The sequence below is a fragment of the Daucus carota genome, chromosome 5, assembly GCF_001625215.2.
Source record: "Daucus carota subsp. sativus chromosome 5, DH1 v3.0, whole genome shotgun sequence".
In the NCBI taxonomy this organism is placed as follows: domain Eukaryota; kingdom Viridiplantae; phylum Streptophyta; class Magnoliopsida; order Apiales; family Apiaceae; genus Daucus; species Daucus carota.
Window position 1 is genome coordinate 6,524,139 of NC_030385.2, and position 15,139 is coordinate 6,539,277.

The 15,139-nt window shown below is 34.1% G+C and overlaps 3 protein-coding genes across 4 annotated transcripts; 1 reads left to right on the forward strand and 2 right to left on the reverse strand.

Moving 5' to 3' along the window:
• Positions 1 to 2,953: 2,953 nt before the first annotated feature.
• Positions 2,954 to 5,972, reverse strand: LOC108219850 (probable glycosyltransferase At5g03795). Of its 2 annotated transcripts, XR_010292288.1 has the most exons (6): positions 5,371 to 5,966; positions 4,881 to 5,167; positions 4,174 to 4,406; positions 3,733 to 3,800; positions 3,463 to 3,620; positions 2,954 to 3,368 (listed from the first exon to the last, which is right to left on the reverse strand). XR_010292288.1 is itself a non-coding variant. In XM_017393397.2 (5 exons), the coding sequence occupies exons 1-5, from the start codon at positions 5,806 to 5,808 to the stop codon at positions 3,267 to 3,269; spliced, it is 1,218 nt and encodes a 405-aa protein (XP_017248886.1). In that variant the 5' UTR covers positions 5,809 to 5,972; the 3' UTR covers positions 2,954 to 3,266. The 2 variants fall into 2 exon arrangements, 1 of the variants encoding a protein (XP_017248886.1); XM_017393397.2 differs by lacking the exon at positions 3,733 to 3,800 and having other exon boundaries at positions 5,371 to 5,972.
• A 3,520-nt stretch (positions 5,973 to 9,492) lies between these two features.
• Positions 9,493 to 10,776, forward strand: LOC108222283 (geranylgeranyl pyrophosphate synthase 7, chloroplastic-like). The gene is given in 1 exon segment (NM_001329174.1): positions 9,493 to 10,776. A coding segment is annotated over 1 exon segment (1,104 nt). The 5' UTR covers positions 9,493 to 9,508; the 3' UTR covers positions 10,613 to 10,776.
• Positions 10,777 to 11,478: 702 nt separating this feature from the next.
• On the reverse strand, positions 11,479 to 14,099 carry LOC108219750 (thioredoxin reductase 1, mitochondrial). The gene is made up of 2 exons (XM_017393257.2): positions 12,968 to 14,099; positions 11,479 to 11,898 (listed from the first exon to the last, which is right to left on the reverse strand). The coding sequence occupies exons 1-2, from the start codon at positions 13,905 to 13,907 to the stop codon at positions 11,828 to 11,830; spliced, it is 1,011 nt and encodes a 336-aa protein (XP_017248746.1). The 5' UTR covers positions 13,908 to 14,099; the 3' UTR covers positions 11,479 to 11,827.
• Positions 14,100 to 15,139: the final 1,040 nt, after the last annotated feature.

The window sequence follows — 15,139 nt, forward strand, 5'->3', positions numbered from 1 at the left end:
AATCCTTTTAATAAATGTTTTGTGCAGTTCGGTTTTCTTATTTGTTACAGAGGCTACCCTCAAGATGATAAAATCTTGATGTATCTTGTATGGATGATGCTATATATGTAGAAAAACTGAAACCGGCTGTTGGGCAAGAAGAGTTTTGCTTTTCGAAATTATATTCACTGTGTACAGTACTAAACTACTCCCTACGTCCCACCAGGTTCTTTACGTTACTTTTCGGCACGCATTTTAAGGCTCCTATAAAGTATACCTACATTATATATTTATTTTTAAAAAAAATCTTGAAAAAAAGTTTGATGTCTAAACTTTTATTCAGAAAAAAAATAATTTTAAAAAATATTATTGACCTATTCTTTATAAGAGCCTCAAAATGCGTGCAAACAGTGAACGTAAACTACCTGGTGGGACGGAGGGAGTATATGTTTTGGGGAACGCTTGGCTACAATAAGATATACCCAAAATAGCTATAATTCATAAAAATAAGAGACGTATATATAATATTGCAGTACAAGTGTACAACTATAGTACACAAATTCATGGTGTGTGAGGTCACATTTTTTTTTTCTTCTCAAAATTTATTACTATAATCATTTTTTTTGGTTTTATTTAAAATATTGGTTACATTCTTGACTCTGTGAACCTACTTACAACATCTTCAACCAAGTTGAATAGCACTTAGCTAAAAACTGAGTTGGCACGCTAAAAATAAAAATTATAAGTTCATAAAATTGACATTCCAACCATACCAACCTCTTAGTCTATAATTATAACGAACTTCTCCACTTATTACTATATTAAAATGATATATTCTATTTATAACAATTAAATATTAATAATATACTATTTTTAAATTAGAGCCAACTAATATAGTCAATACTAGCAAAGCAAAATGTCTATGTTTTACGGATTCAACAAATTTTACATAATGTGCCACAGGTCTAATTTAGCCAATCATTATAGTCAATCCCATTGGATATGCTCTTAGGTTGGTTGATTGGTTTTAGAGCATCTCCAATTATAGAGGGAAAATAAAAAATATAACCAACTTCTTGAAAAAATAGCACTTCAACCATATTCATCCTTTTGTCTATAATTTTAGCCAACACGAATAACATGACTATATTTGTCGAAACTCTACAGGCCTGTAAGAAATCTGTAGGAAGATTAAACGTCATTTATTACTATCTTGAATTGATATATTCTATTTTTAACAATCTAAAATATTATTAACATAATATTTTTAAATTATAACCAATCAATAGAGCAAATACCATCGAAGCATAATGTCTCGTTTAGTAAATTTCATACTATATCTTACATGTCTAATTTAACCAAAGATTATAACTAACTCTATTGGAGATGCTCTTCCGGTTTTACCTTGGTGGAATCTTTTGATATCCAATTCAACTCAAATATTTTTAGTGGTGTTGACTAAAATGTTGACTAAATTATATAATAATTTAATTGTGTAAAATTTATTGAACTTATAAGATATTGTTTTCTAAGAGGATTGAATATTTTATAAAAATTATATATTAATATTATTTGTAGGAGTTTGTACAGATTTGTACACAACTATATACAAATATATAGATTTAATATATATTTCATCATATAATACATAAATTATGTATTTTTTAAATATATTTTATTTAAATTTATTATTATATTTATATTAAATGTCCAAGAAAACTACGCAAAAAATACAAGACACGCAAAAAATACAAGACACGTTTTGAAACGAGTATGAATTTAAGATTATGTACACGAATCCGAAACTGATCAGATATGTTCAGCTTCGTGTATGAAACTGACACGATTGACACAATTGCCGGTCTAATTAGACATGCTCTTAGTCCAACTAATAGGAAACAGATTCAGCTGTACTTTTATCTTCAATATGTAAATACATCAGGCTTCAATATATATCTTTAATGGCGGTATCACAATTAATCATCATCATGTTCATCAAGACTGTAATATCATTGAAACAATATTATATTTTAATTAAAACTCTTATGGCAATACAATTATACAGGAAAAAAAGCTTTTAATTATGAGAAAAATATCATCAATAACGAACCAAGACACTGAATCAACTAGGGCTGTCAAAAAAATTCGAAAGATCCGATATCCGTCCGAAAAATCCGCAACCGTATCCGAGAAAATGCGGATATTATTCGTATTCGAAATAAAACGGATATTATCCGTATCCGAATCCGTGATATTCGAATCCGAAATTAAATACATATATGATATTTAAATTATATAATATATAAGTATATGTAATTAAAATTTTATTTTATTTAGCTTGTAGTGTGTGTTTACGCATTAATAATACATTTACATAAATTTTATATAATTGTACAAATACTCAAACACTTTATACATATATAAATATATTATTTAAGCTATGACTGTTCTAAAATCATCGTTAATACGGTAGAGTCATCAAAAATATCCGACATCCGTCCGAAATATCCGCATTCGTATCCGAGAAAAAACGGATATTATCCGTATCCGAAATAAAACGGATATTATCCGCATCTAAATCCGTCCATTGCGGATACGGATACGGATATAGGCATATCCGTATCCGAATTATCCGTTTGACAGCCCTAGAATCAACAACTTCGAAAATCAATATAACGAAACTCATATTTTATATGCAGGGATATGTTATTCCACCGCAAAAATTTTATTTCCACAACAGTTTGTGTTAGAGCTGCCCCTACATGCTCATGGAGCATCCAACTCAAATACAAATTGCTCTGGAAATTAAAAAAAAAAGCCCAAAAATAAGATTTTCCCAGCAACAACAATTCATGACAATAAAATGATACATCAAAGGATAGTAATACCAACACATGACCTGCAATTAGAGGAATCCGACTTCAGAAGGAACCATGAAATGCATATATTTTGCATGATGAAATTCTGAGGAATCTTGCACCAAATTGATATGTTACCCATACATACTAAACCCTTTATACAATATCAGTACTGTTTTGTGTTAGTTTGGGACATAAAAGTTACACTGCTTTGGGGAATCCTTTACCAATCAATTAATCAAATGATCATGCCTAGGTACATAAAGAATTAATATAATACATGAGAGTAAATGAACACTGATGATTCGAAGAACTTGTATCCCATTCTTGTAAGGGCATTAAAATGAACCAAAAGGAAAGTGGTTGTAACTGTGATAATAAACAGCTTCTACAATCATTGTGTCATTGGAATCACAACCAGGCCACAATTTAGTATTTGATAACACGATGCCGTAGCCACAAATCATACATGACCATGTGAAAAGCATCAAATTTGATAGGTGGCGTATTCCACTGGAAGTGCTTCTGGATCTGGTAAATTATGTTGGCAAATAAAATCTCACATCAGCAAATTCAATCCATACACGAAAGCAATAAAGCGAACATCCATTAGAATGCACATTACCTTCACTAAATTTTGGTGCAAGGAAACAAATTCTTCATTGGTTATAGCCTTAAGAATTTGTTTTAGCTGATACACATCATTCTCTCTGAGTACTACCGCAAACTTCTTCCAATCAAGAATGTCATTGAAGGGGAGATCATAGTAATTAGACAGTATAACTGAAAAGATGGAAGATGGGATATCTTATAGTTATAGTCATGTCATAATATAATTATACATACCAAATGATAAAACTACACCTAGATTAAGCAGAGGCAATTTTTAATCTACCTTTTGCATTTAATTCAAGAAGTTTGTGCATCTTCTTCAAGACATTGTGTCAGCAAAAGACAAGAATCCTATAGTATGGTCAATAATTTAAGTAAAGAGGAAACTCATGAATAATTGAATTATAAGAACTACATGATGTGCCACGTTATGCAGTATCAAAATTTCAGCTCAGCCCAAAATAATATCAGTTGATGATGCGGCAACTAATCAAAAATTCATTTACTATGGACTTGCATATATTATTAGAACAAGCCAGGTTACTCAAAGATCAAGGTGTATAAATTCGGTCTTAGGGTAGCATGGAAGTGTAGATGACTATGGCTATGGATGGCAAAAAATTGCACAGCTAGCTATTGAGTTAAACATGCTCTCAAGTCTCAAGTATTGGACATGCTATGAGAGACCTCCTCAGTTCTCACCGTAAGGATAATGAATACTCACCAGGTATACAGCCATAATGAATTGAATCTGCAATGCGTGCACTATTGACCTGTGAACCACCAGGACAGATGCAAAATTTAGTCCTGTAGAACTTTTTCTGGTAGACTAGATGTCCAGTAGCCCTATTTATCCTGTTGTTTGCAATATCAAGTTCTGTATCATTTTCCCAGACACGAGCCAATATAACTCTGATTTTTGAATTCCTATGACCAGCCCAAAAACCTAAACGTGTCCTGCAAAGGAGCATGCTACTGTAAGTGCTGAGCAATGGGAAGTAAGTTGAGAAAAAGAAAGAATAAAAAACATTTACTCAGATTCATTTTCTATAGAAACAAACATCGGCTGCCTCATCTGTCATAGAAGATGTCATGAAAGTGCATTTTATGTAGTATTTATTGTTTACATTAGTGTTATGCGCAGACTTGTATACTTTCTAAATTTGCATCCATAAAGATCTCTGTTCCATGATCCATGACCTAATTAGATTTCTTCCGATCCTACTTTGAGCCAATTATTGGTATCTGTTGTTGTATAGTTCAGATAATACCTACATATCTACAGGGATATAATTACAACACATATCAAACCTTTTCCGGTTTTCAGTCGCCTTGTGTTAATGAGTCAACGCATATGGTATTTGCAATGGAATACTAGTTGACCAAAGCATAACAAAGCTAAGAAGCATACGAATGAATATAAGAATCTACCTGTTCTCAATGTCATTGCCTCCGGCAGGAAGAGCAAATGGTTGAAGCACTTGAGGAAGAGCTATGTCTTTGTGTGGAATAAATCCAACATCGTAGCTCGGGGAGCACACAGCCCGAATAGAATTCTTCACAAGAAGTGGAAGTCCTTCCGTTGCCCTTACACCAACATCATGACAGGTGACGAAAAAATGATCAGCACCCAATGTTCTGTTCCAGTACGGATACTTATATATCAAGCTCTCCACATAGTTTTGAACAATAATCGTCATGTTATCATACGAAGTACCCTGTATCCCAACAAAACCCAAAATCAATAAAAACAAAACCGAAACAACTAGCTGAGTAATACAAACAAAACCGAAAAAGTTTGAAGTTTAAACTTTCATTCAAAAAAAGAAAGAAAATAAAAATATGTTATAGAACTATACTCTACCATAGCCTCAAAATGCGTGCAAACGTAAACTTCTAACTAATTAAAGTTGAGATATACCTTTCCTCGCATCTTATGACAGGAAATTGGGATAAAAAACAAGTGGGCTTGATCCGGATCCTCTGTGCGAAACCCACTCTCCCTAATATTCTGAAAGAAATAGCCCTCACTAGCGTACTTGCCCGTAAGCTTCCTGGGTGTTTGATAAAACGTATTGGGATCGCCATCCGGGTATATAAACACTTTGAATTTCTTCTCCATCTCTGCGTAATTCAACCTGAAGATCTCCGGGGAGTGATACACATCGTCGGATACTTCATCTTTTATACTGATAATCTCTGACTTGGCTTGGACCATAGAAGGGATCCGAAGAGATTTTTGGGACAAGTAAGTGAGGGAGATGAGGGTTAGGGTTGCGAGAGAGATGAGTGAGGAGTGGCGAGTCCATACGGATGAAGAAGAAGATTGTACAGCTTTTGATGATGCTACCTGTGGCATTACGCCGCGCTCGATTGATTCTCGTCTCGCCGAGATTTTTCTTGCTTAAATCTTGCCTTCCAATTTCAGATCTACTCCCACCAGATATATTAGTATTTACAAGTTGATAAACAGCAGTCCTGTCTGCACATTCCTTTCTGTAATGTTTTGTTAAGATCATCTATGAAAGAGTAAAATTTTAACTATATATATCCATTATTTTTTTTCCATTATATTAATTTTATATTTGTATATAATAAACACTTATTTCTATCATTTTATTATTTTTTTATATTTCTCTACTGAATTATATTTTTTTTTCTTAATAGACATATGCCATCTCATGTGTAAACTATAATGGGGACGATTAAAGATAAAGGATGAAAGAGAAGTTAAGCATTTTTTTGACTTTGTAACTATATTTTTTATTTTTAAAAGTGAAAAACTAATTTAAGTCATTTCAATTTATTTCATTTTCTTTTCTTAAAATCAACCTCATTTTTACCTTAAGTTCCCTCAGCTCAGATCAATCTTTCTAAAAAAAAAATATTTTCTGCCTTTTTTTCTCTACTGCCCTTCAATGTTTTTTTTTTTTGCTAAATTACTACCCTTCAATATTAGTCGAAAACTCTTAATTCTCAATCAATTTATTAATAAACTCAAACTCAACATGATGCTCAGCCACAAATACTTTCACTAACAATAAATTATTGACTAAAGTTTTACAATTTAAAACAAAAAAAAAAATCTTTTAAAAAAACCTTAAAGCAAAGAAATATATGACAACACTTTTTAGTTTCACAATGAATAAGAATATCTTAACAATTTGTTGAAGAAAACTCAAAACAACTGATTCATCTTTAAAAAAATGAAAAATAATTTTATCTCAAGTATATATACATTACGAGTTATTACAAGATCATGAGTTCGGATAAATTAGTTATATAAATACTACTGTATATTATTTGTTGAGTAGAGTTGGACTAATAATATTAATATCCCTTCTCAAGTTAGGAAGTGTAGTCAACAAAAAACCGATCAATCCGAACTTGGAAGTTAACATCTGTAATTGAAGTGAAAGAATGGATTTAATGAATATATCAGCCAACTGGTGCTTTGTTGGCAAGTATGTCAACTGAAGTAAGCCTGCTAACACCTTGTCACCTATGAAATTAGAATCAACTTTTATGTGTTTTATTCTCTCGTAAAATACTGGATTCTCTGCAATATATAAGGCTGATTGGTTATCACAATTCCCAACTCTTCATAATCAATCAAGTATTTTTTTTATCATTTAGTCATAATCAATCAAGTATTTTTTTTCCACGCACATATAATCAAGTATTTTTTATTATAGCCTTTGGCTACAAGTCGTGATTCAGACCATCTAAAGTACCATCACAATGAAGTTTCACCTTATAAACCCATCGACAACTTATTGCTTTATCTTCTTAGGGAAATCGAATTAAATCTCATGTTTGATTAATTGTAATGCTGATATTTCTTTATTTATAGCATTTATCTGTAATGAATGTTGGAAGTCTTAAGAGAAATTACTAGGCTCAGACTTAACAGACTGAGAAGCTACCAAGGCCAAGTGTAATTTTGGTAAATTATGAGAAGCAATAGGGTTGCACTAGTGAAAAGCTGGCAGTGAAGGATGTGTTTGTGAAAGAGAGTATTGAAAATCTTATAAGTAACCAGAAGGAATTGTAGTCCTTGTTGATTATCTAACATGAATAATGGGATTGATATGATTGAGAGAAGAGATGAATGCATGTAGAGATAGAGTTTGAAATATTAGATGAACCAGAAGTTTCAGGTAACGGAGAAGATGGTGTATATGAAAAAAAATTAGTGTCTGTGAAGTAGAAATTGATGTTTGTGAAGTAGAATTTAGGACTTGTGAAGTAAAATATGAGATTTGGGAAGAAGAATGTGAGATTTGGAAAGTAGAGTATGATGTGGTTGATTAGCCAACAGCAAAGGGAGATGTAGTGTGAAATTGGAGGAAGGTGTCTGAATAGATACTATCAAATGTGTGATTTTTTTCGGAGTAGAGATGAAATGGAAATGTTGTTATTGAAAAACCACATCTCTAGAGATAAATATATTATTTGTTTCAAACCACAAACGCTATAATTTTTTGTGTATTATAGCAACCAAGGAAAATACAAATGAAAATCTTGGATGAAATTTAGATCTCTGAACTTTAAAAGTGGACACAAAACATAAACAATTAAAAGATAAATTTTGGATGATTTGAAGAAGGTTGATCATGATGTAGTTTAGAATGAAGGGTCTAAAACTTGGGAGAAACTAGTTACATTATATTAATGAGATAAGTCGCACACAAAATAGCATCACCCCAAAATTGTAAAAAAAAATAGAACTTGAAAAAGAGCTCTTGTTATTTCTAGCAAGTGTCTATGCTTTCTCTCTACAACATCATTTTGTTGTGGAGTATATGTACAACTAGTCTAGTGTATATAATACCCTTTTGCATATTGTATGATAGCCCATTGACTTAATTCTAATACATTATCTAATTTGACACATTTAACATTGATTATAATTGGAATTTCCAAGAAGCTATCAAGAAAAGTACCTACCTTAGATTTGAACTTAATAAGATGTATCCAAGTAAATTTATTTAACTCCGCAACATTTCGAAGGCAATTCAAAATTTTATATCTTTAGTATAATTAATTTATCAGATATAATAATAATAGTCAATGATGATAAAACATTAAATTCAAAATAATATAATTGAATATAATATTTATGTAATATAATATATAGATAATCTTTTGGATCAAAATTTGGATCACACTACTGGTGTTGGGCACAAATTAAGAACAAAATTTGGATCATTTGATGATCTGAATTTGAATTTTAGATCACAATTGTTGTAGATGGCCTAAGATACGTGAATTTAATGAAATATTGATCAAAGAAGATAATGGACGATATTCGACAATTATTGTTATGTTTATTCGCTTAGTTGAAAGTTATAACGAATGATATTAAAAAAATTAATTAAAAAGGACACTCTAGAACCGTATGAATTATATTTATATTTGGTTATTACTCCCTCCGTCCCAAAATAGTTGTCACACTTCTATTTTTGTTGGTCAAATTGACTAAGTTTTGACCAAAGATTACAAGTCAATCACTCATTATTTTAAAAAACTTAAAATGACATCTTAAAGTAAATTAAAAGTTATTTCCGGTGACATATTTTTTTTTATTTTGTCAATTGATAAAATATTAATAAATTTCAGTCAAACTTTAGTCAATTTGACTGACACAAAACCAAATGTGACGATTATTTTTGGACGTAGGGAATATAATTTAGTAGGGCTAAATCTAAGTTTGACGTACAACATACACGTTACAATTTTGAGCATAATTGCCATTTCTTTCTTGTTTCCTCAGCCCAACTGCACTTGTTAATTTGAGGCCGGAGCGGTTGTCACATTAAATTAATAAATATCGTATAAATGAAAGCGTATAGAATGATTAGAATCTCTTACAACATACCTCTGCCTATTGTGCGAACACTAGAGTCCAATTCCTTTATTTGAGGCGACTAGAGTCCAATTTACAGGAAACGGAATCATTATAACAATGAGAAATCGAGAACAAAAAAAGCATCTAAGTCTCCTCTTTATATCATACACACATCTTGTACTCCAAATCTTCATCACTAATACAAATCATGGCGTTTATTCAAACCAATACAGCCCATGAAAACTCACTCTTGTCCAAGAATTTACTGTTCGATCATCTCAAAAACACTGGTAAAACCCCATCAAGCTACTGCACTAGACATCATCCTATGAAGATTCAAGGCGCAAATGCTGTGAATTCAACTCTTGTCCAATCAGTTAACGTCCAAGAACTCCTGACAAATCCCCGTGTTACGCCTGGTCCAGAGTTTCATTTTGAAGGTTACATGAAAACCTCAGGTAAAAAGATAAACAAAGCGCTGGACGAGGCTGTTCCAGTGCAAAAACCAGCTATCATCCACGAAGCGATGCGGTATTCGCTTCTGGCCGGGGGCAAACGCGTCCGGCCAGTGCTGTGCATCGCTTCGTGTGAGTTGGTAGGAGGGCTGGAGTCATGGGCTATGCCCATGGCCTGCGCCCTCGAAATGATCCACACCATGTCTCTAATCCATGACGACCTCCCGTGCATGGATAACGACGACTTGAGACGTGGCAAACCGACGAATCACAAGGTTTATGGCGAAGAAACCGCGATTCTTGCAGGTGATGCCTTGCTCTCCCTAGCATTCGAGCATGTAGCGGACGCAACCGATATGGTGACCCCGGGTCGGGTGGTTCGGGCTATTGCGGAGCTAGGTTCGGCTGTGGGCTCACAAGGGCTCGTGGCGGGTCAGATAATGGACATATGTAACCAAGGAAAAGACGTGGATTTGAACGACTTGGAGTATATTCATGTCCACAAAACATCGAAGCTTCTAGAAGCTTCGGTGGTTTGTGGAGCTATATTGGGAGGTGGGAATGTTATTGAGGTGGAGAGGTTGAGAAAATATGCGAGGTGTATTGGATTGTTGTTTCAAGTGGTTGATGATATTTTAGATGTTACCAAATCATCTGCGGAGCTCGGGAAGACAGCCGGGAAAGATTTAGTCACCGATAAGACGACGTATCCGAAGCTAATGGGATTGGAGAGGGCTAAGAGATTCGCGACGGAGCTGGTGGCTCAGGCGGAGGAGGAACTCAGTTATTTTGGATCGTCAGCAAGGGTGGCCCCGTTGTACCATCTGGCTAAGTATATTGCTTATAGACAAAACTGAGGACTACTAGATTAATATTATTGTACCAACTACCAAGTAGTACTATGTTATGTATGTTGCTTGTTCTGCTGTATCTCTTGTTGGTTTCTTCTCCAGATGAACATTAGAAGCAAAAGTAAAATATATATGTCATATTGAATTGCTACGAACTATGAAGAGCATGCACCAACAGTTGACAATCGGATGCTAAATTTGCTATTTTGTGTTGTCTAATCTTCGAAAAATTATGATATCATGCTTGGAAGTTAGAGATTTGAGAAAAAACCTAAAGATTGGATCATATTATAAATTTGACGAGTTGAATCATGTTCATAAGTAGTGATCAAAATAGCGATTATGACGATTATGATTGGCTTAGACTACAGAATACTGGTTTAACAGCTATTTATCAAAAAGTTTCATATAAACTAGATAACTCAGTATGTTACTCGAAACAATTAATTCTATCTACTAACAAAAATTACTAATTCCATCTTTTAAAACTAATCAAACATGCCAAAGCTTCTTTAGCTACACTCAATTATATGACAGTTATGAACAACATGAACTCTTTCTATTCGGAAGTCCTCAAATCTTAGAAAAATTGTCGCATCAATTTTAATTCTGATCTTATTAGCATTTGGTTTTTCTTTCTTCTTTTTTGGGGAAGAGAGACCCAAGTTCTAATAGTGAAGACAAATTTCGATATAGTGTTCAAATACACAAGAAATCTCAAACACAAGTAAATGCAGACTTTTTACCCTTAATTCGAGAATAATTTGTAATTTTAAATTTTAAATAAATTGATATTCGCATGTGTTACCAAACTTTTAAAGCCTTACTCTAAATTACTTGATATAAAAATAATTAAGTTTCAACACAACAGATTTAAACAAGAGGTCTATACTGTCACACTGATCATTCACTGAACTTTATCTAGCACTACATATCATTCCAACAAGTTACATCTTCTTTTGCCTTTGATAAAGGCAGAAGACACTAATAAGCTTGTCGATGGAAAAGGACTGGAAAACGACTAAACAACACAAATCTCAGTAGCATACGACGAACAAGGAAAAGTACCGATTACAAATTCATTTATATATGTTCTAATACATCACACTGCAAGCAACCACCACACACATGAATGTTTAGCTGCTAAAATATTGTATAGATATGAAAGTGAAGAAGATCCAGAGTCCACGCAACTTGCTGGGAAGTTTATCAGCACGTCCTTTAGTCACTCTTACCCTGTTGAGCTCCAAGCTCTTGCAAAAAATGTTCCGCCTCCAATGCTGCCATGCATCCTGAATGAAATCAGATGAAATTGAATTAGTAAGTGTACAAATATTGCTCATTTAGCTGAAATTTCAAATGCTACAGTAACTAGAACCAGATGAGAAGAATTGCTAAAGAGCAGCTCAATATTGTGATCATGAAAAAGAGGACTAGAAGACAATAATGAATAGCCAAAGTTTTGGACCCACTGGACTATAGTGGGAGGAGATGTCTGTACTTTGTAGAACACGAGTGACTCGGTCGGTGGCTGCAACTAACCAAGAAGGGCACAAAACTTTAACAAACAATGGCGTTTCATGATATTATTATGATTATTAATAAGAGGCTAATATTAATCAGAGATCAGTTTTCATCAGATATGGATTGGACCAGTTAGCAATAAGTTTTTTATCATAAACAAAGAAATATAGCTTGTAGTGTCTTCCCCTACCCAATTTGATTAACTGAAAGGTACGAGATTCTCACATCTGCCTACCACCTATTTATTCAGGTCCCGGCCTACTCTAGTCTCAACTTTCTCTTAATATTTTGTAAACGAGATACCAACAATTGTTCGCAAGAAGATTACATGGACAAGACCGGAAAGGATGAAAAATTAGTCATAAGACAAGAGATCGGAGAAATTGGACCCCCTACCACACATTAGAATAATTAGCCCTGAATTTGACAATGATTTTCAGAAAATAGTTATTGGCTTAATTATGTGCTCATAATAAAATTTTATCATGTTCTGCAAATCAGTCTAACAATCACATAAGTTGCAAGGATTAAGAATCCTATGAAGTTTGACAACGAACAACTTTAATAATACTAGTAAGTACACAAGATCTATAACTCAAAAAATTGCATTAATGCTGGACCATGACCTCTGTCATCTCTAACTACATATAATCTATATGCTATACTGATCATTTCTGCCATTAATCACCATGCTGTGCTACTTGAGGTCAATTTTAAATAACATATACGTTTGTAAATTTTATGTAACAAGGCATGATCAGGACATTATAGAAAATAGCAAAGCAATTGATCACACAAAAAAGAGAAAAACAAGAAAAAGAAATGAAGAAAACTCACCACTTCCAGCAGCAGTAATGGCCTGCCTATACTTCTTATCCTGAACATCCCCGGCAGCAAAAACCCCTTTGACACTGGTCTTGGTAGTCCCTGGCTCGGTGACAAGATACTTATCCGAATGCAACTCCAACTGGCCATCCAAAAACTTTGTAGCAGGCTCATGCCCAATAGCAAAAAACAAACCCGAAACCTCCAAATCGGAAAGCTCCCCGGTAACAACATTCCTGAGCTTCAATCCAGCCAAATTCCCCTTCTCTCCACCACCATAGGCCTCCACAACCTCGGAATTCCACACAACCTCAATCTTGGGATTATTCAAGGCCCTGTTCTGCATAATTTTAGAGGCCCTAAACACATCCCTCCTATGCAAAATATAAACCTTGGATCCATACTTGGTCAAGAAATTGGCCTCTTCCATAGCGGAATCGCCTCCGCCAATGACCGCCAGAGGCTTATTCCGGAAGATCGGAGCAGCCCCATCACAAACAGCACAAGCAGAAATGCCTCTATTCCAGAACCCCCCTTTCCCATCTCCTGATCCCGGAAAGCTTAGCCTCTTGGCCACAGCTCCCGTGGCAATAATCACAGTATCGGCCACCACTTTCTTGGAATCAGTAAAAACACGAAACGGATGCGATGAGAAATCAACTCTGTTCACAGTTTCGGTGAAGATCTCAGTGCCGAAACGGATAGACTGGGCACGACATCGATCCATAAGCTCGATACCGAGAATGCCGTCGGGAAATCCAGGGAAATTCTCGACATCGGAGGTGGTGGTGAGCTGGCCACCGGGGGCGATGTCGTTGGCCATCCATCCTTCGAAGAGGATGGGTTTCAGCTGGGCCCGGGCTGCGTAGATGGCGGCGGTGTGGGCGGCGGGGCCGCTTCCGATTATGCAAACTTGGGTATTAAGAGTTTCGATTTCTCCATTGTTGGCCATCGAAGAAGAAGAATGTGTGGAGGAAATAGACTAGTAGTGTTTGTTTGTAGGAAAAAGTAAATGTATGTGTTCTCTTGTGTTGTGTATTGATGATTGAGCGGGAGGGAGGATCGCCTATTTATAGGGGCGCCACAATAAACACGTTTTTATTTTACCGCCAAAATGGAGTGCACACTGGTTCCCAGCTGAGAACGGATGTGGATTTGATACGTTTTCTTGTATAAAACTGAAGTGAATGTTATCGGTTTTAAAAATCAAAAATCGTAATCGCAATCTCATCGTTGGTTTCGGTTTCAAAATTTTGGTTTTATTTTCAGTTAAAAACCCGCATGAATAAAGAAAGAAAGAATAATTATATATATAGCACCCATTTTTTTCATCGAAAATTAAAATTAATATATATATATATATATATAATTTATTTATTATAAAATTTGGATCGGTTTAATTTTTTCCGGTTAGAATATGTATCGAATTAGGTTTTCAAATTTTCAATTTCAGTTTCGATTCAGTTTTTAACAGTTTCAATTTCGAAATTTACTCGGTTTTTTTCTCTAACCCCATAAATGCGTCGTCCACAAGAAAACTAATACACCCATCGCGAACTGCTTCTCCCACTCATTTTTTATTTTACTTTTTCATATGAATTCTTTATATTATTTTTATAATAGTAAGGAATGAATATAGAACAGATCGTCGATTAAAATTATTAAAAATTCACTTCATCATTCTCACCCCAAAACTAGCATCATCAACTTTATGATCCGGCACATTACAAGAATCCCAGGAGAGGTATATAAATTTGAAACAGAAAACATTACCAGTGGACTATTTTCTACACCAAAAAGATAGCAAGTGTGTGTCATTGTCAGCCGCTGAAACTAGAAGTTTCTAACGCTATGTTTTGTTCACACTGATTTAAGTATTGCGTGACGTCGTCATTTGTTACTAGAATTCATGTGACGTCTCTGTATGCGACTTCATTTGACAGCCCAAAGCTTTCAAGTTTCAACGGCTCCCTTCAACTTTTTGATAGTCGGAACCATTTTATGCTTAGCCCCCAAGCCCGAAAAGGGTCTCAAATTTTTTATAATTATATATAATATATATATATATATATATTTAAGTTGTAATATAATATTAGTAATATTAATAAGATTAGCATAAAAAAATGAAAATTAGATTAAGCAAATGATTTTGTGTAAGTACTTAATAAATTTAACATATATACT